This window comes from Sander vitreus, chromosome 24 (assembly GCF_031162955.1).
Source record: "Sander vitreus isolate 19-12246 chromosome 24, sanVit1, whole genome shotgun sequence".
In the NCBI taxonomy this organism is placed as follows: Eukaryota; Metazoa; Chordata; class Actinopteri; order Perciformes; family Percidae; genus Sander; species Sander vitreus.
This window is the reverse complement of record NC_135878.1, coordinates 7161008-7185070: the sequence shown is the minus strand read 5'-3', so window position 1 is coordinate 7185070 and position 24063 is coordinate 7161008. Positions and strand designations below refer to the sequence as shown.

Here is a 24063-nt window from a genome sequence, read left to right as displayed (position 1 = left end):
ATTCAGTGGATGCACCGACTCCAGAGGCGTGGATTCCCAGCAATGTAGCCTTCTTAAGGATAAACAGGCTCTTTGCCTTTAACTGTAGGCTACTGTACCCCACTGGGCAGAGAAATGTAGTGTTAGCCCTCTATTTTGTCGGCACATAAAAAGATGTACCGTCTTGTTGTTTCTAATAATAGCCTATCTTATTTTACCACACCGACGTCTCATTGCATTATGGATGCCTCTGGAATGGTTTCCCAGCAAGATAGCGTGGGAATATTTCCGTAGAGGCTGTGGCTGTTCATCTCACGGCTAAATGCTCCAGCATCCCGCCTCTAGCTGCAAGAGCATCTCGTTTACCGTTGGCTCCCACTGTGTCATGGCTGTAGTGTGAGTCTAGACTACTGTGTATGGGGATGCGTTTCTTTTGTCCGCTGCCTTAGACTTTATTCTCTGCATGCCGGATTTAAGTCCACAGGAGGAGCGCTATGCGGGAGTATAAGGTGGTGGTGCTCGGCAGCGGCGGGGTGGGGAAGTCCGCCCTAACGGTTCAGTTTGTCACCGGGACATTTATAGAGAAGTACGACCCGACCATTGAAGATTTCTACAGAAAGGAGATCGAGGTGGACTCCTCTCCGTCGGTGCTGGAGATCCTCGACACAGCCGGCACCGAGCAGTTCGCCTCAATGAGGGACCTTTACATCAGGAACGGCCAAGGCTTCATCCTGGTCTACAGTCTGGTCAACCAGCAAAGTTTTCAGGACATCAAGCCCATGAGAGACCAGATCATCAGGGTGAAAAGGTGAGACAATGTCCACTGTATTATATAAAGCACCATTGTCTTGTAAATATATTCTGATGCAATAGGGATGAGGTTATTAATTCTGTTTTAGGCCCCCAAAATGGTCACATCCTGGGGCAACATGGACACCAAAAGTTGGTTGTGTTAGTGGGAGGGGAAGTTGTAATTACCATACTCATTCCTTGACATTCCCTCATTCATTTATAGTGAAATAAAATTGAACTATTCCTCATTTTGCTGGAGTACACCCAGGAACCTCCCAAGGGCCCATAAAAGTCCATAGATCCCCACTTAAAGAACCACAACAAAATGTGTAGTTTTTTCACAATTAGGCCCAGAATTCATCCCATACTTGCATCCTCTCAGCTCCCCCCTCTTCCTCCCTCCCCTCCACCGCTGCGTGAGAAGCTGCAACCAGCTCATATGTTCTTCATAAGAGCCCAGCTGCGGCTCACCTGTCATATATAAACCCGCTGAACTCTCACTGGGTTTGATATTCTCTGTCTCTCACACATGACTAACTCTGGATGGCTTTGATCAGTTCAGTCCATTACTCATCAAATCCACTGAGCTCATCTCACGGCTAGGGGAGAGAGAATGGAAGGAAAACTGTGATCTTTCCTTTTGGTGGTGACATGTTGGTGTTTTTGACTTAGTGCTTCCCTTAATTTGCTTAATGACACTGACAGACTACAGCTATAACTACAGTCTGCAAGTTAAGAATCCCTTTTTAGTTCGCTTAACATTATAAGGGCTTGAATCGATTGCCTGTAATTGATTTGGTGCTATGTCAATGATTTCAGTTTTACTTAATGGTAAAGGTTAAAAACTGTTAATTTGGGACCTTCTGATGGCCTAGGGGTTTAAGATGCACTAATCATGTAATCACACGGCCCAGATTGAGGCCACCTGGGACACCCTCGTTGCATGTCATCCCTGTTTACTTCTGCCTGTAGGCTGCTGTCCGGTATCAAAATTAACATAAACATACTTAAAATAAAGTATTAAAGAGCCCATTATGTTGAAATATAAGGTTTAATTTCCTATAAGGTCATAGATGATATTTATGGGTTTTGTATGGGGACATGCAGGAGAGTTAGCAAAAGACATCTCATTGGTCATTATATTTGCATGATGGCCAATGATGAACAATAGGGGGGCTGCCAAACTCACAGGGCCTTAAAGTGTCAAAAACAATAGGAATACGAGACTCCTTTCACATCTGTTCGCTAAATGTGAAGGTGCAGCATGGAGATGGTTAGCTTAGCTTAGCTTAGCTAAGGACAGGAAGCAGGGGGAAACAGCTAGCTTGGCTCTGTCCAAAATTAAAAATCAACCTACCAGCCCCTTTACAGCTCACTAATTGACAAATCTACACAAAAAAAATGTAGTGTACAAATCACAAGTTGTGGTTTTATGGGAGGGTTATGTGCTGGACTTTTTTCTTAGCAGGGCGTAGATCTTTTTTTATCATCTGACGTTACCAGGCAATTGTATAGATGACATTGCCAGGCAACCAGCTGAGACTTCAGGACGTCACTGCCAAATAGTCCAGCACATAACCCCCCTGTACTACGAAATTATGAAAGTAAGTACCAAGTTGTGTAAAAAAAAAAACATTTTTAAAGCGCAATTATCCTTTAACCTGCAGGTCGGCTGTCAGTGTAAAAGGTAGTCAGTGAAAAAAGACTTTTGCAAAAGGTATGATAAACTGACCACAGAGTAGACAGACCTGTCCTAATGTCTTGTGTCTAACAATTTCTTTTTCGTTCCTCTTATTAGTCTTCCCTCTTGCAGCTTTTTATCAGTAAAATAGGCAGTGGCACATTTATTTATCTAACTGCATATTGTGTAATAATTCATAATTTAACCTGCATAGTTTGGTGCAGTGCCGCTCTTCACCTCCATCAACCGGAGTGAACTGAATGCTCCTGTGGCCCAGACGTCACATGCCGAGTGGAAGCAGAAGAGCGTCACAGCTGACGTGGCACAGTGGGGACGAGTACATGAGGGAACTCCTTTGAAAATTAAAAAGATTGATAAAACTGTGCTGTGCCGCCTCCTAGCCAGCCGCCACCCGGTGCGGCTGCCTACACTGCACCAGCCACCGCTGTCAAGTGTGTATCTGTAAATATTTCATACTTTTATTTCACAGTGCTCTGGGTTTGAAGTAAGGATTGTTCCTGTATGTTTTAATCGCATTATATTATACATTATATGCATCTCATTTCTGAGCATGCAGTGGGACATTAGGAGCATGGAAAAAATATTGTATAGAATGTATCACGGTTTGTGTCAAAGAACCAAATCCCTGCACAGTGCAGGGACATGCAGTAATATAACCATCCGTTTATTTAAGCATGGCCTCACTTGATCATTTAAACATGTGCAGACATCCACAGTGTCCATCTTTAATAAAATAAGCAACATAGTCAGCTCCTGGAGATCAGCCTCCCTCCTCCCAAACTTCTTGCTGAGCCAGCAGCAGCAATAACAAGCACCACACAGATATAGTATGTGCCCACTCACCAGAACTTAATGGGATTGTGTTGGGTTGGAAGCCAAGAAGACTTCAGGCCTGCATTAGGGAGACAAGCCAGCATGCTTATGCAGAGGGTGGGCGGAAAGCATGGGAAAGACGTGAGATCCTATATGTTACTGCTGTGTGTGGTGCAGGTGTTGTGATTCCATGGTCTCCTGCAGTCCACATATCACCTTCATTGTGCCGATGTATATGCATGAGGTGCAGTCGGAAGCAGGAAATACACTTTGCCAGACCTTACTCGAGAGCGCTTGTGGAGTAAGTACTGTGACGGTGGCTCTGCAAAATGGTCTCAGGAAGGAACTGGTTCTGGAGGAACAATTGCACCCCGCAAAAAAAATGAATGATTAAATGATGTGCTTTTCATGACAATGTATAACTTATGCATATTTTCTTTGACACACTCTACCCTCTGTAGACCTAAGCACTTCACGGACTAACCCAATAAACCCCATTTCAGTTGCTATCTGTGAAAACATCTGGGTGTAGCCCTCCTCACAATCTAATAATCTCCACGCTTGCATGTGAAGGTTTATTATCGGCCCAGGAGGAGGAGGAGGCACGTTCAAAGCACTTGAGCTGCGTTTTCACGCTGCACTGATGCTGTGTCTAATAACAGGAGGTGGGCATCACGTGCCGCTGAGTGGGAATATGGGAATAGGGTGGAGAGACCAAAGCTACATATCCCAGGGGGCACTTTGGTGTAGGTACAAAGCAGATTCCTGACCTCAGGCTTTTAGTGTTTGCCATCAAGAAGAAGAGAGTTGTTAAGCAGCCAGCTTGGTTTAAAATGTGAGTTAAGGAGAGCCACCAGTAAAGTGCTCATTGTTGGTGTGTAAATCTGTGTAAAGTGTTTTCACTGTTATCTACAATGTATCACACTCAGAAATGACTTGTAGCTTTCCGGCAGCTCTCAAATATCTGAAAACAGATATTACAGTCTTTAAAGCAAAGGGTCTACTTGCAACACGTTGTCACAGGTTGACTATGTCACCGAGTTCCAAATAGTTCCAAAGAGGGATGTCCTTTCCCAGACTGTTTTGGAGTCCCAAGGAGGTGAATATATTTTACAAGCAACCCCTCCGATTTGTATGTTGTGACCCCTTAGGAAAAAATTACGTTGCTTTTGATCTGTATCTGGGATTTCCCACATTTAGGCTTATTAAACTACAGAACTGAAAACCAGAGAATGATTGGGATTCAAGCTCCTAAGGGAATGTTTACAGGGAGTGACAACATCAGTATATATTTTGGAATAACAGGAAGTTGACAGAGGTTTATAGAGGACTGAAGGGGCCTTGTTCCAGAACTCTTAATTGCTGTCCTTAAATCCAGTTTTTTTTTTCTTTTTTTTCCAGCAATTCAAGTAGGTCTGGGGTTGGAAAAACAGTCAGCCAATCAGAACTTCGTAGGTGGGATTAAGAATGGAATCTGGAACATTATTAACATTTAAGTTTCCTCACACTTTGTTACTTTACTTTACACATCTTTATTTTTCACTTTGAATTATTGTATTTAGCTGCACAGAACAGTGGGACTGATACAACTAATTAGCACTTGTCTACCGCCATACTGCCTATACTGCCTTTACATCTGCAGTAAAGAAAATAAGATTATCTAGAGGAGCTGGGCTGCACCATTAAAGATGGAAATGAAGCTTGGGGTTTCATCATAAAAAAAAAAAAAAAGACTCTAAAGACCTTTTCCATCTGCTGTGTAGGCCCTCAGTTTGTCTGTTTAGCACAGGAATGTGTTTGTGTTATTTTGTTTCCTTGCTTTCCTCTTCATGTTGCCGGGATGCTAGGCGCTACAAAACATTAGCTATAGAAGCTTTGTTCTCCAGCAGTAACACCCTTTGGGAGTTAACACAGTGAAGGCACCACACTAAAGGTTCTGTGATTTTTCTGTCCGCTCCTACAAACTGCTAATTAACAGAAGATGCAGAGAGCAAAGAAAAGGCGGCTGCAGGGCTGGAGGGCTTCACGTTGGAGATGCCCGAATGTGTTTTTGTATGTGTGTATGTGTTTGCCGGTGCTGTGGGGCTTGTGAAAATGTGCAAGTGAGTTCACTGTAGCTATTTAGCACAGCAGGTAGCCTTAATAAGGCTGTTGTACCCTGAGGCTCAATGGAAAATGTAGAGTCCATCTGTTTTTGTGAGTTATAAACACTGATTCTCTGTGTGTGGGAGTGTTTGTGTGTTTGCCTTTTCCCCCCCAACAGTTGGAATAACACCCTGCAAAGGCAAATGGCGGTAACTAGTTTTTGTGTGCTTTAAAGGTCACATGTATATCAGCAAAAGTTATTTAAGACTCCGCTAATGAGAATGCAGCAGCGGCTTTTCACTAGTCTGGATTAACGGAAGTACATTGCCAGGATAAGCCTGACAAGTCAGACATCCGGCCAACCAGCTTCGCCCCTTCACAACACAAACAACCTCCAAGCTAGCAAGCTAACGTCACACGCTGAAAATGGCAAGTTTGATGAAAATTTGGATCATGCACTAAGGCAGGCCTGCTTGGTTCTTTCGGCGAATGATTGTAAAGATTTAAAAGGTATATGTTTACGGCATTTACTATCTAACTGGGACGTTTCGGGATGGAAGGCAAGGATCTCTATGGACAAAATACGCACAGCGATACTCTGGTAAGAGCAAATAACGTTTAACTAGCTAATTTATTAGCTCACGTTACTGTATTGTGTGAACAGTTAACTTCATTTAATACATTATGTGGCAATTTCTTTTGCAGGATGCAAATGTTCCACCAAAACAACTTCCTTCCTTGAGACCTGAGATTGTGCACCGTTGCTGCGTCCGGAGTTTAGCGCCGCCCAAGACGGCTGTGATTGGTTCATAGAAATGCAAACAACCCAGAGCGTTTTTTCCTCATATCCTAGAAAGAATGTATGTGTGGTGTAGCCAAACCTTACTGCACAGCACTGTGGGGATAGGTCTGGCAATGCGAGACTAGCTTTTCACAAATGGATGTCATACAGATGATGGCTATAAAAAGGTGGAGCTCAGCACTCTCCTGTGTGAAAGCCCTGCAGCTAAGCGCATGGACTCCCTCAGTACCGTTCTCAGAGTATCATTCAGAAAGAGTTTTTTACAGTAATATTGTAGAAATCGATACAGATTTTAACATGCATATCTCCGTAAAATTTCATTAGCTCAGCCACCTGCTGTTGCCTATTCCGTAAATCCAATGTGACAACTCTCCCACTGCATTTTGTAAACAAAAAGCTGCATTTTCATACAGCTGGTACTTTCAGCCAAGCAACCCAAACACATTCCAACTCTGCTGATAATTCCCATAGTGCATGGCTGCCAACTCTTGTGCTGGACCAGGAACAAGTTATCAATGTTTGTAATTTTGCCTGATTTATCTTCATACAGTATGTAGAGTAAAAGCACTTCTGGCAAAACATAAACGTTGACAACTGTACCTCAAAAGCCATAGTAACCATGAGGACATTCAGGGAGCTGAAACGGCTTTTTAAAACTACTTAAAGTTGTGAGTTCGCTACTATGAGTGACCCTTTACCTGTAACACAGCTATTTGTTTGATTTGTTAATATAAAATCATGCAGCTTTAAAGTTTCAAAATAAAAGCACTAACTTTAGAGAATAGCCTCTGTCAGTGGTATATTGTTGGATTACTGACGCATTAACATATAAACATTATTTTAACGTTGTAGCTGGTCGAGGTGGAGCTAGTTTAATTGACTATGTAAAGTTGAGTAGTTTATTCTATAACAATATGTCACATTTTACAAGCTCATTATGGGTTTTGTATGTCCAACCTTAATCTGCAAAATAAATGTAGTAGAGTAAAAAGTATATTTCCTTTTGAAATATAGTAAAGAGACGTATAAAGTAGCAGAAAATGGAAATACTACTATGTTAACTTCCCATGGGAAGAACAACACAAAGAAATGTAAGTGCTTCTGCAAAAATCATGATTTTATTTCTCATCCAAAACATGACAGAGTGTGAAAAATGTTTATTTTTGAAGTTATAGTCATAAGGCCATAGCACACATATAAGAGTTATACTGTACATTAGGTAGAGACAGTTCTGAGCTATTAAGCACACCAGCTAGCAAACACTGAGTGACATATTCTTCCATTATACATGATATCAACCTATAAATCTCCATGGGGCAACTTTTGTTCATGCTGTGTTGAGCAGTTTCAGCTTCTCCTCATCTGGCGAGGAGGGAATGGTAGTTTGATGCTGCAACAAACAATCTCTATACAAACTCCCTACCCCACCCTGGAGAAGCTGGCTCTCCCTGTGTCTTTGTAGTTATATATAGAGTTTCTCCGGCAAGGCTGTCAGATTGCATTTGTCTGCACGGCGCTCTCCTTGTTCACACTTCACACCCTCTAGACTCCAGCTTTCCAAACACACAGGCCATGCGAGATGCTTGTCCTGCTGAGGTCAACTGCTGTGTGTGTGTGTGTGTGTGTGCGTTGTACAGTGCGGTCGCTGTGAGGGAAAATGTCAAGCTGCAGGGAAGTCTTTGACATTTGAGTTTTTCCGCGCAAGTTTTCTCTGCTTGTCTTCAAGCTTGTTTGTCGACCAATTACAGTCGGAAGAAGTTGCTGACATTATTTGTAATAATTTCCCATTTGCACTTTATATGTGAATTCCTCTGGGAGGTCAGAGGTCAAGTTCAGCCACAGATTAGCACCCTTGAAACTAGCAGGGCCCACTGTCTTGCTCAAATACATTTCAGCAGATCCAGCAGGTGCTCAAGTATCCTCCACTCCACTGCTGCCTGCACTCATTTCATCCAGATCTCTGGCCCCTCTTTAGCTCAGTGAGAAGTTTGCCAACTCTTTTCCACGCCTCAGCTCTTCTCCTAGCTGAGAAGTGTGGCAGCAGGCCACCAATTTGTAGCTAAGAGCTCATTTCTCAATAGCACCAGCAGATCAATAAGCCAGGCTCGGAATGCACTTAGGAAGGACTGATGGCCGAGGCCATTAGGTGGTCTGTGCCCATTACCTGTTGTGAGAATATATATACCCTCTGTAATTGACATTCTGCAGTTATTTAATCAGAGAAAACATGAAGGACATATATCTGAAATGAAATATCTAGTGCCTGAACAAAGTAGCTGTCTTTGTACTGTAACAAGCTCAGTGTACTAACACGTTTGTGAGACAACTGTTGCCACAAATTACGTTTGCATGTTTCCAGAAGCAACATCCTGGTTATGGATAATCATTCATTGGAACTACTAATTTCTTTTGAATCTTAAAACTTGCTCCCATATAGCCAACTTTATCTGCATTGGTTTAGTTTATGACTTAAAACATCTTGTATAATAACTTTACACTTTAAAGTCTACCATATGTCATAATTTATCATTTAACCTTTTTTTTTTAAATTGTCGTGGTTAGCTATTATTATGTGCAATTCAAATCACTCTTTTTGGGATTCGAGTGAATTGGCCCTTTAAACATATATTAAAAGTGTCTGCTCTTCCCCTAAAATATGTAGATTATGTACATTATATTTTGCTGTAAAACTCTCCATGTCAATACAATGAGTTTTAAATGAAGGGACGCGCAAAAGCTAAAGCTAAATATTGTTATTTCCAAGACCAATGTTCATATCCCCCAATGCAAGCGCAGCACATTAGCTTTATTCAATTATTCAAAAATCTATACCATTACTCTCCCTAGCCTGGTTTCTTTATATTGATGGATGGAAGAGGACTGGGATCGTCAGCCGCACACTGGGAGAAGAACGTTTTTGATCTGTTAAGACATGCTTCGTGCATGATCAAAATAATGCAAAGTGGAGAGCTAATGATTTTAAACAAGAATCGGAAGCCATTAAATGTACAGCTTGCATGCCATGCTAACGCATATATAATGTATCCCGGAATAAATAGAGCATCACATTGAAAAGAGTTATTATTTTCGTGATTCTAATGGGACCGCCTACTGATATTAGACACCCAGGGAGTGATGGAGGCTTCCTGGGAAACTGGAAATGAATATAGCTGAATGTAGTTTATCCCTCTCCTCTTGCTCCATTGTGCATTGTTCAAACCCCTTATTGTTTCAGCATCTAACAAATACAGTATGTAGGCCAACAATGCACACACACACACACACAAACATGCTGTCACTGAGTTTAGTTCCCTCCGCTTTTCTCCCTTAGGTATCAGGAAGTTTCTGTAGTCTCGGTCTGTAACAAAACACACCCAGCGGGGGAGAAGGCAGTACATTTCAGATGTACATTCCTCTCCTCTGATATTACTTTCTGTCTCAATTTCAGATATCAGCAGGTCCCGGTGGTGCTGGTGGGTAATAAGGTGGACCTGGAGGAGGAGAGGGAAGTGTCCCCCAGTGAGGGCCAGGCGTTGGCCGAGGATTGGGGCTGCCCCTTTATGGAGACGTCAGCCAAGAGCAAGACCATGGTGGACGAGCTTTTCGCCGAGATCGTGAGGCAGATGGACTTCTGCCCTTTGCCGGACCGGAGAGAGGCCTGCTGCCCCGCCTGCAGCATACAGTAGCAGCATGCTGGAGGGTTGATGGATGGGTGGATGGTTAGAAATTAGAATGCAAATGAATTCATGTTAGATAGATTGAAGATGGAGGGATTGCAAGGGAAAATCCAATTCTAAAACTGTTTCAACCTGCTTTCTGTATCTAGCAGTTTTAGGCCTGTGCTCTGATCAAGAGGCATTCTGGGAAATGTAGGAAATCCCTAACTGAAGCAGAAGTAGGGAAAGGAGGTTTATGAGAAATAAAATGTCAACATACATCACTCCTCGTACACAGGGTGGATTTTTCCCTTGAAAGAAAAACAACAACACTTCCTCCCACATTCATCACCATCCTGATTAACAGGAGCAAATGTTCGGGGGTTTCCCAAAGGCAGCACGGTGCCAAAACCATCGTAAAAGCCATCGACAACAAGGATTATAGTGCTAAATGCTTTTTGGGAAACCAGCCATAGATCCAAGTAGTGATGGCAGTGTGCTCCGCAGTTTTATTGGTCCTCTTTTCTTCTGCTTGTGTTTTTCTTTTTTGCACTTTTGGGCCCTTGGGACAGTGCAAGACCAATCACCAAGTATCTGAATGGATGTCAAGTAACACCACTGTGAAGGAGTCTTACTGGAAGGTCATTTTACAGCAGGCCCGCCTAACTATGAATGAATGAATAGATGAACGAATGTTTAAAAAGGAAACCGCACCTTTGGGGAAAGTCATTCAGAAGATCCCAAATGTTGACATACTGTGGATGATGTGTGCATGAAGTTGTGCTGTCACACTGACATTGAGTACAATCAATCTCACCCAAAGAGACAGTATCAATCAATCAACTGATCAAACAATCAATCAGTCATTCAAACAAACGTACTGACAGTTGTCTTTACACCCTACAGATGATACAAATGCCTTGTTACATTGTATGAAGTGAACATCAGTGTCAGTGTATAGTTCATTTATCTTAAGTCACATCAGATATGTTAGTGGTTCAATGTGAGAAACACTTATTTTCAACAAAAAATAAATCTTTATGCACAAATGTGTCATGCGTATTTATTGTTGAATTATAATTTTGTGTGAATGTAATGGTAAAGCTACTTATATTTTTCTTTCATTGTTAAAATCAGCTCCTACTGAGTGTCATTTACAACTTCCAAATTCTCTCTTTTTTTTGCTTTAACCTCCAGAGGTCAATAGAATTGCACTCACTGTGAAAGTAGCCTTTTAGCTTTGCTATTTAGCCGTAATCTGGCTCCATCTTGGCCTGTGTGAGATGATTTATGTTTTGGTCCTGTGGCTGCATTTCCTGGCCAGGCGTCCTGCTGTTACTGCTGCTGCCATTAGTGCCAACACTTACTTGCTGATTCTGGTCCTGAAAAATCCAACGAGCATTTGTCAAATTCTGAGCTCCATTAGAGTCCATTAGAGGATGATATTGGGACTTTAGAGCCGAGATCATAACTTTGGATCCATCCAATCATCATAAGAGCAACAGACTTTCACACTTAGGAAACAGAGATTCAGAAATAAATTGAGGGACGCCATAAATATCTAAACTTTAGTACAAGTGCCTAAAGAAATATCAAAGATGCGTTATACAGAGATATATTATGTTGTTAGGGACTGTTGATTAAAATGGTGCTGGCAGAGATTTTTTCCCCTTTCTATCTACACAATGCAACAAAGTATTGCAGGGTTTCCTTTACATTAGCCCTCTTGAAATGACTGCCAACAGCGACACCTGCTGTCATAAAATGTGACAGCACACCGTCATCTACACGGACCTTTCAGGCCCTGGTCTTCCTGTTCCTACCCGGACCTAAATATTGTTGCACACGAAACAGGCATGGCGTCCTTCACTCGGAGGCATAAGTGACATACATTTATCCATTTGCCCTTTCGTATCTATTATACGTCGTTTTATGTAGGTATAGAAATATTCTTTACAATGGCGACCAGGACCGTGTGTCAAGTTCTCCAGCGCCGTGAGTAACTATTAACAGCAGCAGTAGCATTAGCATGTGAGCTAGCTAGCTAGGTTAAGAGGAGTTTAGCTTTATACTGCAGACATTTTGACTTGGCATTGTAGGAAAAGCACACGTGTAATTAATAACATGAACGATGGCTCTGTTCCGTTAAGTATCCCAGTAAGCTATAGTTCTTTTTCATTGCAGACATGTTGACATGTCATTGTAGGAAAAGCACAGGTGTATTCAAAGCCATTAATGATGGCTGCATTCCACTTAGGAGAGGCCCTGGTATTGTGCATGCTGACTCACTGAAATTGCGTACTGGGACACTTAATGGAATTGAGCCATCGTTAAGGTTATCAATTTCAGCTGTGCTTCTCCTACTATGACAAGTCAACATGTCTGCTGTGAAAAAGGTCCATTCCAGCACGCACAGAACCCCCACAAAGTCATAATTTATTTTAGTAAATACACCTGTGTTTTTCCTGCTGAACTGTTTGAAATGGCTTTCGTTAAAAATGTCTATTACCCAGCTTTGACATAATACAGGTAATGTAAAAACTGAAAGTTGCAAGATGTCATGTGGTTCTATATCAACTCGGGTCTTTATTCTCAAATACCGCAGCAGACTCCTTTAATACGCTGTAGTAATTTCGGTTACCAAGCTGCCTTTTTTCAGCATTAGCTATAGCTACATTCTCAAAGTAGCGTAAAATGAATGTTTAACTCTGCAAGAACATTATTTAAAAGCCTCAACTTTACTATTAGTCTAAATATGACAGTATGTTAAGTAAGTAGTGGCTTTTACACATCGTGTCCCTAAAGCCAGCAAAATCAGGCTGTAAATGCCTTAAAACACCACGTTCAAAGTCTGCAAAATGTTATATGCTGACATGAATTAGAAATTTTAAGCAAATGTACACTCACCTAAAGGATTTTTAGGAACACCTGTTAAATTTCTTGTTAATGCAATTATCTAATCAACCAATCACATGGCAGCTGCTTCAATGCATTTAGGGGTGTGGTCCTGGTCAAGACAATCTCCTGAACTCCAAACTGAATGTCAGAATGGGAAAGAAAGGTGATATAAGCAACTTTGAGCGTGGCATGGTTGTTGATGCTGGACGTATTTCACAATCTGCTCACTTACTGGGATTTTCACGCACAACCATGTCTAGGGTTTACAAAGAATGGTCTGAAAAAGGAAAAAAACATCCAGTATGCGGCAGTCCTGTGGGCAAAAATGCCTTGTTGATGCTAGAGGTCACAGGAGAATGGGCCGAGTGATTCAAGCTGATAGAAGATCAACTTTGACTCAAATAACCACTCGTTACAACCGAGGTATGCAGCAAAGCATTTGTGAAGCCACAACATGAACAACCTTGAGGCGGATGGGCTACACAAGCAGAAGACCCCACCGGGTACCACTCATCTCCACTAAAAATAGGAAAATGGGGCTACAATTTGTACAAGCTCACCAAAATTGGACAGTTGAAGAATGGAAAAATGTTGCCTGGTCTGATGAGTCTTGATTTCTGTTGAGACATTCAGATGGTAGAGTCAGAATTTGGTGTAAACAGAATAAGAACATGGATCCGTCATGCCTTGTTACCACTGGGCAGACTGGTGGTGTAATGGTGTGGAGGATGCTATCCTATCAATATGGGCCAACATTTCTAAAGAATGCTTCCAGCACCTTGTTGAATCAATGCCACAAAGAATTAAGGCAGCTCTGAAGGCGAAAGGGGGTCAAACACGGTATTAGTATGGTGTTCCTAATAATCCTTTAGCTAAGTGTATATCCTGACTATGATCTAATAATATAGATCTAATGATCTAATATGGGTCAAGCTCCAAAAAACACCATAGCCTACACTTCCCATAATGCAACTCCATAGCTTGTTTGGTTCCACACCCCTACTTTGAAACACAGACTTTCTGTTAGAAATTGTAGTCTTGAGCCCAGATTACCCTGATGACATCGCTTTGACACCAATAACCCATAACATCTCAACATGACATAGTATTAGAAGATGGAGAATCCTCTGCTATCCTTTCAGTTTCTTTGTTCCTCGTGCATTCTTTTTTCTGCTTGAATCCATCCATCCACCCCCTCCACAGGCTTTGCATCTTCTGCAGCAGCTGTGCGTGCACCGGCCACCGAGGTCCGCGGCCAGCGCAATGCTGTCTTCTCCAGAGAGCAGGCCAGGCAGAGAGCTCTGTACCCCCGCATCGAGAAGATAGAGGTGTCCATGCAGGGCCCTGGGCTGGATGGTACACTGCTTATCATGAACAGAGGAATGTCCACTCCACTGAGCTGTGCCAGACGTGAGTGAAAGGGAGTGTGGATGCAAGATGAATGTAGAAAGAAAACCACTTGAAAACTCTCATTGAACTTTGGCTGGGTTTGAACCATTTTTGTTTGTAACGCAGTCCGCAATCTGTGAGAAACTAAACATCTCAGCTTCATTTGCATGTATTAATAATGCATTGCTTCATGATTCGTGATAAATAAATCCTAGATTTGCACTCAGCTGAACTCCTTTGTTTCCCCCAGATCTGACAGAGTATCACCTGACCAACTCGGCTCTGGCCCTGGTGGACGGGGAACCGTGGTCTCTTCACCAGCCCCTCACCCACTCCTGCTCACTCACTCTGCTCACATTTAAAGACAGTGATCCAACTCTGGTCAACCAGGTACAGGAACAACAAAAACATTTTATTTAAAAGGATTTCAGATTTTTTTGGGGAAGTTAAGTATTTCCTGCTCTTTCTTTCTTTCTTTCTTAGACAAGTGACAAAATGAGGAAAGTCAGGGAATTTCATACATTTTCAGGGAAATTTTTTTGAAATAAGTAATTGTTATAATTTCTTCTTGTTTTAGTACGTGGTAGTGTTTTTATAAATTGTATGGCCATTTTACAGCAGGCACAGCTTTAGTGAGACGTTTTACTCCACTTTTTACATGTTACCTTAAAGGATAGGGACACATTTTTTCAAGTCTATCTATCTTAATACAATACTCATGTACATTGAAATAGTTATTGGTCACTGTAGTTGTTCCTGCTGTAAAAACTGCCATTAAGACATCCGCTCTTGTAGCTCTTCTAATGGAAGAGATGGGGGGACAAAAATGTATTCTTAATTTCAGCCAAAGCTCATATGAAGGTTTAGCAGTCTGAGTTAGCCAAATGGCTTTAAGAAAATGAACAGGTGATATCAGGAAAGGGGTTTGGCATATTTCCGCGTGTGCTCTTGTTCCCCCTCAGGCCTATTGGCGTTCCTGTGCTGCCTTGCTAGGCCAGGTGCTGGAGACTGCTTTCAAAGACGACTTTACTGTGGAGCTGCTCAACACACCAGACGTTCCAGGTAGAGGAGCTTCTCCAAATGTACCCTGACCAGCCATCAGAGACAAGTAGAATTAGTCTCTGCCAGGAACTTTTGAGACAGATTTGAAAGTTAGATGCAATGTCAGTCTTTGGCTGTTCAGGTAGGCTTGATATAATTTTGAGTAAATTATTTAGGCCGATTTAATAGAATTCCTGGCAGGTCATTTTCTTAGTTTACATTAATGGAACATACATGTTGGATTCTGATGAGAGGTGGTTTGGTGCTAATTTATGTTTCTGTATTATTTGTTTCTATTTAGTCACTTCAGGAGCTTTCTGCTGTGATGTGGTGCTCGACCCTCAGCTGGACTCATGGACTCCCTCCGAGGTGGGTGTGGGTTTCTTTAAAGTGGTGATAGAATGCAAAACCGATTTTACCTTGTCATAGTTGAATAACGACAGTTCGGTGGGTAAATGGGACATACATAGAAGCTCAAAATCCCATTGATACCCCTATCCTCTGCAAATCTCATTTTGAAACTGCCGCTGAAAACGGGTGAATCTCAACAAAGCTGGAAGCTGACGTCAGTATCTCAACTCCTAGTCTTTGTCACGCCCCAACATTTGCATAGGCTACACCACTGACCTGAGGTCAGCTTAGTCTTCTGAATCTAGCTAGGTCATGCAGATCTCCAGAGGTCCGCTATTTAATTACTAAATTCACTTCTGAGACTTTTTTTATGCGAGAAATCAACTATGTAGAGGTCAAATATGGGCCGTTTTATGAAAATTGATGGCTAATTGCAAATTTTGTCAGACTGTGTGTCGCAGTTCAGCAGGAGCTCAGCAGGCTACATGACAGTGGCTGGTGCTGCCTCGCTGCCCGGCGTGTCCTACTTCATAGACTCGCTGTGAGCTAGCTGGATCTCCGTCACGAAGGGAATCCCGCGGCACTCCATACCCGCGCAAAGTCACCGGTTCTGGGTTACTGGACTACAAAATGCTGAGGCCCAGATGGCGCTCCAGGGCCTGCAGCTAGCCGCGATTCATAGGATTGAAGGGACAGTAGCAGCTAACGAAATCCCCAATGTTCACAAAAATGCATTAAATTGAAATCGGACACCATTGTTAGCTTTATAAGACCTTGGGGTATATGTTATATAAGTGGCGTGACGAAATTCAAACTAAATATACTCTAGTTATGCTGGCAGCCAGCCAGCCAGCTCCGCGGAGCCCCGAGCCCCGGTAGTCCAGTAGCCAAGAAACGGTGACTTTCACTGGGTACGGAGGTTGCCGTTTTCCCGCGTGACCGTGTGGAGCTCCTAAAGTCCAACACGTCTTACCAAATTTGCAATTACCCATCAATTTTCGTGAAACGGCCCATATTTGAGCTTTATATAGTTGATTTCTCGCATAAAAAAGTCTCAGAAGTAAATTTAATAAGGAAATAGCCCGACAAATAATGTATAACTTTGTAGTGTCCAAAATATGAGACCTGCTGTCTCGTCTCCAATGTGTTTCTATGGGGTTCGCTCAAACCAATCAGCGCGCAGCTCATCTAAATATTCATGAGCATACCATATTTGGAAGAAAAGCTCTTGTTCCAAATAGAGCCATATTCACAGGGTAGTTAACGGCCTAATAAAATAGCATTCAAGCAGTTTTCAGCCCAACCAATGTTACATACCCTATTAGGAGACCTTAAGGAACAGTGTAAAATACCCTATATAATTATTCTATCACCCCTTTTAAAGATGTAAATGTATTTGAGATGTTTTTCCATCATCTTCTATAGAACATCTTTAACATAAAAGTTTCCTTCCTGACAGAGTAACTTAATACTAAACTGAAAGCCATTATTTCTGTTGTACCTGTCACCATCTATATTACTGCAGCAAGATGAGAATTTTAACCATTAGAGGTCAGCACAAACTGACAATTTTCAGCTGATGTTAAGTTTCTCTTTAAAGTGATATTCCACCCCAAATCCATCTTTTGAGTCTCAAGTGTTCGTCCATTGTAGCTGAGACAGCTGTTTAAAGTTTTGTCTTTAACAAAAGTCAGAGGCTGTGGTCAGCTAAACTTAGTGTGTTGGTTGAAATGGATTCCAATAGTGACAAGATTTTAAGCTGGCAAATCAAGACAAAGAAAGTTCTCAGACCACCCCTTAGTCATCATTTGGCCCGAAATGCAGTTATTATTTTAGTGTTGTGCAAACACCCTCAGTTAAACTCTGCCTAATGCTGTCTTTAGCCATATTTTGGCAAAAATGAGAGTCTTAGTCTTCTTGGGTGTTCAGTATCTCATATAAATGTCTTTACTTACATGTGTTGTGTGTGAGGAAACTAGAGTGTGACTTGTTATTATCACCTTTTGAAGAGAAGTCTCTGCAACTGCAAGGGAGGAATGATTCAGAGATTTTATCCGTTGGTCTTTGTCTTGGATTACAGAACTCTAATATCTCTTTCTCTACCTGATCCTTTGTGAGTGTAAGTGAGTTGATTTGTAAACCAACACGGCTGTTTTTCACTCCAGGAGTCGTTGCGGTCTCTGACGCGAGGGGCCCAGCAGCTGATCCACCAGGACCTGGCATGGGAGCCTCTGGAGGTGGTGCCCTCTGTGGCGCTGGAGATCTTCTCACACAGCAGGTAGCCTGACTCCTTCCTTGGGCCGGTTCACACACTCTCAGAAGTCCTTAGACCGTCCGTTGGAAACGCACGTCTTTCCATTCATGTTGCGTTTAAGCTGCGGTGGTGGGGGCCGCACAAGGGAGCTGAAAAAACACAGCGGCCTTAGGAGAGACAGATTCAACTTTTGGAGAAACGCAATCTGAAGTCACCCTGCGGTGGCCATTCATGTGACCGGCGATCAGACTTGGCAGTCTGTTTTGAGGCGGTGTGAGAGTCCCGTACAGTAAACGGTTAACATCACTGTCTCTATCGCTGCCACAAGAGTTTTAAAACAATTTGAGAGTAAAAAACAAAACACAATCACTGCCCAGGAGTTTGTGTAACAGCTGAATGTTTCCTGCAACAACAAAGCACAGTCCATCCGTCTCTTTTCTCGCTCTCTTTCTCTGTGAAATGTTTTCAAATGCTGTCGGAAGTGTCGTGATCTGACTGAAATACTAACTGTGAATATATAAAATCTACTTGTGCTACATTGGAGTGTTAAAAAACACAACAGGACATCACACAAATGGGCCATTTAAGTAACACTCCCACCGCCACACACCATGCGGCAAATCACTTTCTTTGGTCAGTATGCGCCCTTACTGAGCTCACTGATGCTCTTTCATAGCTGTTCTCACAGTTTTTATTCCTTTATCTCGCTTAACACGTCTGTTCTTCTTTTGCCTCTTTTTCCTTGTCTCTTTGCTTCCTGTCCCTGTATTGTCCCTCCCCAGTATACTCCTAAACACACAATGACTGTTGTTGCTTTTTCTCTGTGTCTTCCAGGTGTAAACAGGAAGAGGTGGAACAGAAGGCAGCACAGAGTCCCAAAGGCACAGTGATGCTCCACAGGTGACTTTTCATGCACACGTTTTGGTTTAAACCTTGATTTCCTGCCTACATGTTTCCAGTGTAGTGTCGGTTACATGGCACATTAAGTATATTTACAGGAGGTTATGTATTTTGTACATCTCCCACCTAAACCTCCCATGATCGTTTTAGATGTGGTGACCATGTGCTGCTGAGTGCGGGCCCCCTCATGGCCAGGACAGGCCTGTGCTCCCAGTACGAGGTGACGGCCGTCCACAGCCTGGGACGGGGACCCTGGGGCCTCCAGCGTCGGGCACAGGGCCTCTCCCTGCCTCTGCAGCTGCAGGTAGGGACGTGTGTGGAATATGGTGACGTCACAGCACTTTAAATACATCAAAGGCAGACACTGTTTGTTGGGCTTTTTCATTTGTTTCACTTTTTTTGTGTGTATTTGTGATTGGACTTGAATGAAAACCTTCATGTGAGACATTTCAAAAACATGGTTACTTTTACCTTACCAGTAGTACAGTCATTTTAACCCACTTAAAAAAATACTTTTCTATGGATTTCCAAGATAAGTTTTATTGGGACAAGAAAAGTGATCATACCTAGATTTCTGTGACACAATAAATGTCAAATTTAAAGGTGAATATGGGCACCTTTTCTTCAAACAATTACAGGTTTAAATTACCGAGTCAATTTGAAAGTGATTCTTTAGTGGTCTGCAGCTGTTTCCCTCGAGATTGTTCATAGAACCGCTGTTGCCGTGGAACAGATTATACATGACATTTGATTGTTCTCCTAATATCAAAACTTGTCCTTTTGTGCGGCGCAGTAAAAGTACTTTATCTTCTACATTTGCCTGCTAATCACGTTGTCTTCCTCTCTGCAGGCTCACCACACGGTCTGGAGGAAACTGAGGCAGCGGGCAGAGAAAATGGTAAGAACAGCAAATATCCAGGATTTTTTATTTTTTTTTTACCTTACACAGCCGTCCAAGAACAGTGACCTTAAAGCTGAAGCACTGAGGCTCAGGGAAGGAGGGCTGTGTTCTGGTCTAGATGATGGATACTTGTCCAAATTACTGCTTGTTCCACATTTAGCCAGCTCGATCCCTGGCTACAGCCGTCATTTTAGATTTCACAAAGTAGCCAGAGGTTAGGATTTAACACAGCTATTTTTATTGCTTTGCATTTATATTTTGGCAAAAACAGAGCGTGAGTGTGGGCTGCAGTCTTCCTCATGAAGGACAAACGGCTGTTTTCTGAACTCGACATCAAAGACACAGACACTAACTCAAGATGCAAGGAGGAAGTATTTTTAAATCCCTCCAGGTTCAAGGCTCTTATTCTAGGTGTTGTACATCATTACGCTCGGATTGATGCAGAGTTGAATCGGCTCTGAGCATTACCAACTTAGACTCTAAAGGAGAAGCATAAATTCTTCAAATTCAAACTAGGCTACGAGTTAATTTTGGATGGAGCCATCTAGGCGAAATATATTTTGCTGCAGCCTTTCTGGCATTCTCTGTGCATCACTGATTGCGTAATGTAAAAAAAAAAAAAAATAGTACTCATTAATAGATCCACTTGATTTGGCAACTGATGACATACTGTGCTCTATGGCCTACATTTTATTTTCACATTGGGTTATTCAGGGAATTGAAATAGCACTTTATTAAAGACAAAAGTATGGATGTCAGATTTGGACCGACATTAAAAGTGGAGGATAGTTGGATTACGACTTTCTGGAGTTTTTACAAGCACAGGATTAGCATGCAGATCTGCTGCAGGAACTACTGGACATCACTCTTATGGTTTTAGAGGACACTGTTCCATAGTACCTGACACACTGTTTGCTATGTAAATAAGATAAGTTAGACTTTATTAATCACACACTGGGAAAATTCCTGATGTGTATAGAGAGCATGTGTATATGATGTGTATAGAGAGCATGCTGTCCTGTCCTCTTTGTCCTATGTGTTAACAGAGAATCACTACTGCTTATCAGTGGAGGAGCTATAAACTTAAACAGGCCCAGAAACACTCTAAAGGACATTTATACTGCAGTGTTTTCACAATATGTAGGCAAACCAAGGGTAATGCACAAGATATCCTTCTCTTCAACAGCTCACACACGTAGACAGAGATCATTTAGGACCACGTGGATGTTTTCATTCTTCCTCTAAAACCACAAGACGCCAGCTTTACTTGTCATGCAGATAAAACGCCTGTCTGTCATTCATGCGGGAACTGTGCGAGAGAGATCAAGCTACATTAACAAGCAGCTATGAGAACTGGACTAAAAGTTAGTTGGGACTTACATTTGTAGGTTGACCATCATTTCACTAAAAATAGGAGAGATTCATATGTACCTTTCATTTTCTGTAGAAGAATAATCTTGGAACAAGTGCATTTTTGTACTGTGCACCCTGTTTGGAGTAATTTAGATAGATACATTTTATTTGGAAAAGCTGCCCTCATGTCAGGTATTCAAAGACCACATTCAAAAAGGTAGTTGACGCTAAGTATGTCATTGGTACCCAATGTACAGAATATTTACACTTCAATTTGCAGGCTGTAATATTTTTCAGTTATAACATTGTACTCTTCTAAGTAATTGCAGAGACCTGGGAGCACAGCCATATTATCAGACAGGTTGTAAACAAGCCTACAGTTTAGCAAGGTCATCTAAACCCCTTTTATTTGCAGGTGAAACAGGAAATGTCGCTAATAATCCCTCACTGCACAGGAAAACTGTGCAAAGGATGGCAAGCGCAGTAGGTCAAAGTTGAACCTGACAATCAGTCTTTCAACTGTTAACAATATTGCAGTTTGCCCTCGTTTTCTCTTCAGAATAAGTTTGGAAAAGAACTGTCAAAGAAATTTGAAATAGTTGAATATCAGAACAGTTGGTTTGTAATTCTGGTAATTGGGGAATTACTAGAATTGTTGGGGCTTTGTAAATTATAGTGTGGTCAAGACCTACTCTATCTGTAAAGTGTCTCGAGATAACTCTTGTTATGATTTGATACTATAAATAAATTGAATTGAAATTATTAATATGTAGAAACGCTGTCACTCTTCCTGAAACTGTTTTGTTTAACAAAAACTCTCATCAGATGTTTCTCCCCTAGAAAGGCTAGGTCCAGGTGGACAAAATAACAGGAACAACTTACCATCCAATGCAATCCTGTACAGTAGCCCTAACACATCAACTTTTTTAAAGAGATATTTAACTTTATACTATTAAGGCTGCAGTGTTATAAACTACATTACAAAGTTGAAAGGTTTGTGTTATTTTTTTTTTTCATCCTCTGTGCTAGCGTACAGAGACCTGTTTATAAAAGCAGGGAGGCGTGGGCGCCGCCTTTTCTGAGCCGGCTGCAGGCAGTAGGGAAGCATGTCCCCCGTCTGGCTCCAGCTGGCGCTTACAAAGCGGCCGCCCACGCTACAAACAGATGCCTCCCACCACTCTAACATCTCTGTAGAAAGATTATTCAAAAATGTGTTTTTAGGCCATTTTATACTTGACCAAAGAGAGTAAAGAGGTAAGAGAGGGGATGTAATAATTGTTAAAATAACTTAACATATTCATTTACATATGTGGCTTTATTTGCACAGGTCAAGGTGCCGAACACTGAAGAAGTGAATGGACTCTCTCCTCCTGACTCAACACCACCTCAGACCAGCCAGTAACAACCTCTGTGTAACCGTCAACACACACACACACACACACTTTTCACACGTATCTGATTGTATTATTTGTTCAATAAATGTGTAAAACATATGTGACAAATCATTCCCACTTATCTCATTCTTATGGAAGTGTCCTGTGGCCCCGTTGTGGTACGAGAACACGAGTCTTACATTGTGTGTATTGAGAGAAAGATTTCAACACTCCCGAGGGGGAAGGTGCTTCAGTTTATAACAGTGCAGCTGATTGCGGGCGTGTAGGAGTGAGAGAGAAGAGCGAAAATGGAAATGCGTGGATGTGCGCTTATGTGTGTGTCAGCAGTTTGCTTAACAACAACAGCGGAGTGGGTGCGTGTCTATTGGCTGAAGGTCAGGCAGCAGTGCAGCTGTTGTGTCTATCACTCGTCAAACAGGTGGCTCTCAATTCTCAGTGTGTTCGGAGTCAAGTGTGAGCAAGCCTGAGGATTGGAGCCATCAGGCATGTTGTTTTTCCTTTTTTTTCTTCAGGATTCCGGGCGTTTTGACACATTAGACACAACACTCCTGGTTTCTGCCAGAGATCGCCTTCTCCCATCCAACAACCTCCCTGCCACTGGTCTGGTACCACTTTCCAATAAAGAACCTCTTCATAGAAGCTTTAGGAGTTAGAACTAATGGGAAATCATTCGTTACTAATGCATTACTAATCAGATATAAGCCATTAATAAATACGACTTTTGGTTTCCAGGGCTCTCACTTTCTAAAAAAAAGCCATCTAGTCTGCTATTAATCGTTAATATAGGCGTATAGAGTCTTTATGTAAAATGACAAAGCCAGTGTCATGCTGAAGGAGGATGTGGTGGATCTTTATTGTGACGGTTAGTACATGTTTAATCTGAATTAATTGGCAAACTAATTGATAATGAAAATAACCTTGTGTTGAGACACAAGTCTACGCTACAACATGAAAAAAAATAGATGTTCAGATCAACAGATTTTGATACAAAGAATATGCGGACAGGGCTGATATCAGAACTGCGTGTGTATGTGAATTGGTGCATACAGGCAATCGTCATTATTATTATTATTATTATTATTATATGGCTTGTAGCTAGTAAAATGTTAAGAGGAATAACAACATTTTGGGAAATGCACTTACTTGCAGCAAGAAAGCAAATAAGCTCATTCCCCCAGACTACTCCTTTAACCTTTTTTTTTTTTTTTTTTCTTTTAATAAAGCATTAGTTACAACTTATAACAACTTTATGAAGGATGCCTCATGAGAAAGTGGTACCCATAGTTTATGTCACGGTGCTGTTAGCCCAACATTTGTGTTACAGACAGCTGGTAATGTTTAATAACCACCAATGACACACAAAATTGAGCAGCTCCCCCAGACCTGTTACCCCCTCTCCCCTCCCCCAATTGTACATTACAGATCCCCGTTTGACATTCGAGCCTCTGCCACTGTGTGCCTTCGGATGAGCAAGAGAAGTTAAAGACGTGAAGCATTAAAACCCCTTCATGTTCAGATTATTCAAGGTGGGTTTTGTAACAGCGAAATTCTTTTCCTGCATTTAATCACAGTCAAACTGTATCAATCCCCATCAGGAGATGGCTGGAGATTGCGCAAAGCCTCGGGCCAGAAAACTTAGCCGCTGTGCAGCTGTTGCTCCCACTCAAGCATCCAACCACCGCCACCACTACCCCCCACACCAACACACAACACACTGACAATGTGTGAGACACACCCAAGGACATATGCCTCG

At 42.0% G+C, this 24063-nt stretch overlaps 2 protein-coding genes across 2 annotated transcripts; both read left to right on the top strand.

The window, feature by feature from the left end:
- The first annotated feature begins 21 nt into the window (after positions 1-21).
- LOC144512851 (ras-related protein Rap-2a-like) lies at positions 22-10872 on the top strand. The gene is made up of 2 exons (XM_078243805.1): positions 22-787; positions 9622-10872. The coding sequence occupies exons 1-2, from the start codon at positions 474-476 to the stop codon at positions 9857-9859; spliced, it is 552 nt and encodes a 183-aa protein (XP_078099931.1). The 5' UTR covers positions 22-473; the 3' UTR covers positions 9860-10872.
- A 770-nt stretch (positions 10873-11642) lies between these two features.
- On the top strand, positions 11643-22409 carry mrpl39 (mitochondrial ribosomal protein L39). The gene is made up of 10 exons (XM_078243423.1): positions 11643-11824; positions 13931-14137; positions 14367-14506; positions 15079-15178; positions 15459-15526; positions 17674-17786; positions 18597-18662; positions 18813-18966; positions 19513-19560; positions 22244-22409. The coding sequence occupies exons 1-10, from the start codon at positions 11788-11790 to the stop codon at positions 22316-22318; spliced, it is 1008 nt and encodes a 335-aa protein (XP_078099549.1). The 5' UTR covers positions 11643-11787; the 3' UTR covers positions 22319-22409.
- Positions 22410-24063: the final 1654 nt, after the last annotated feature.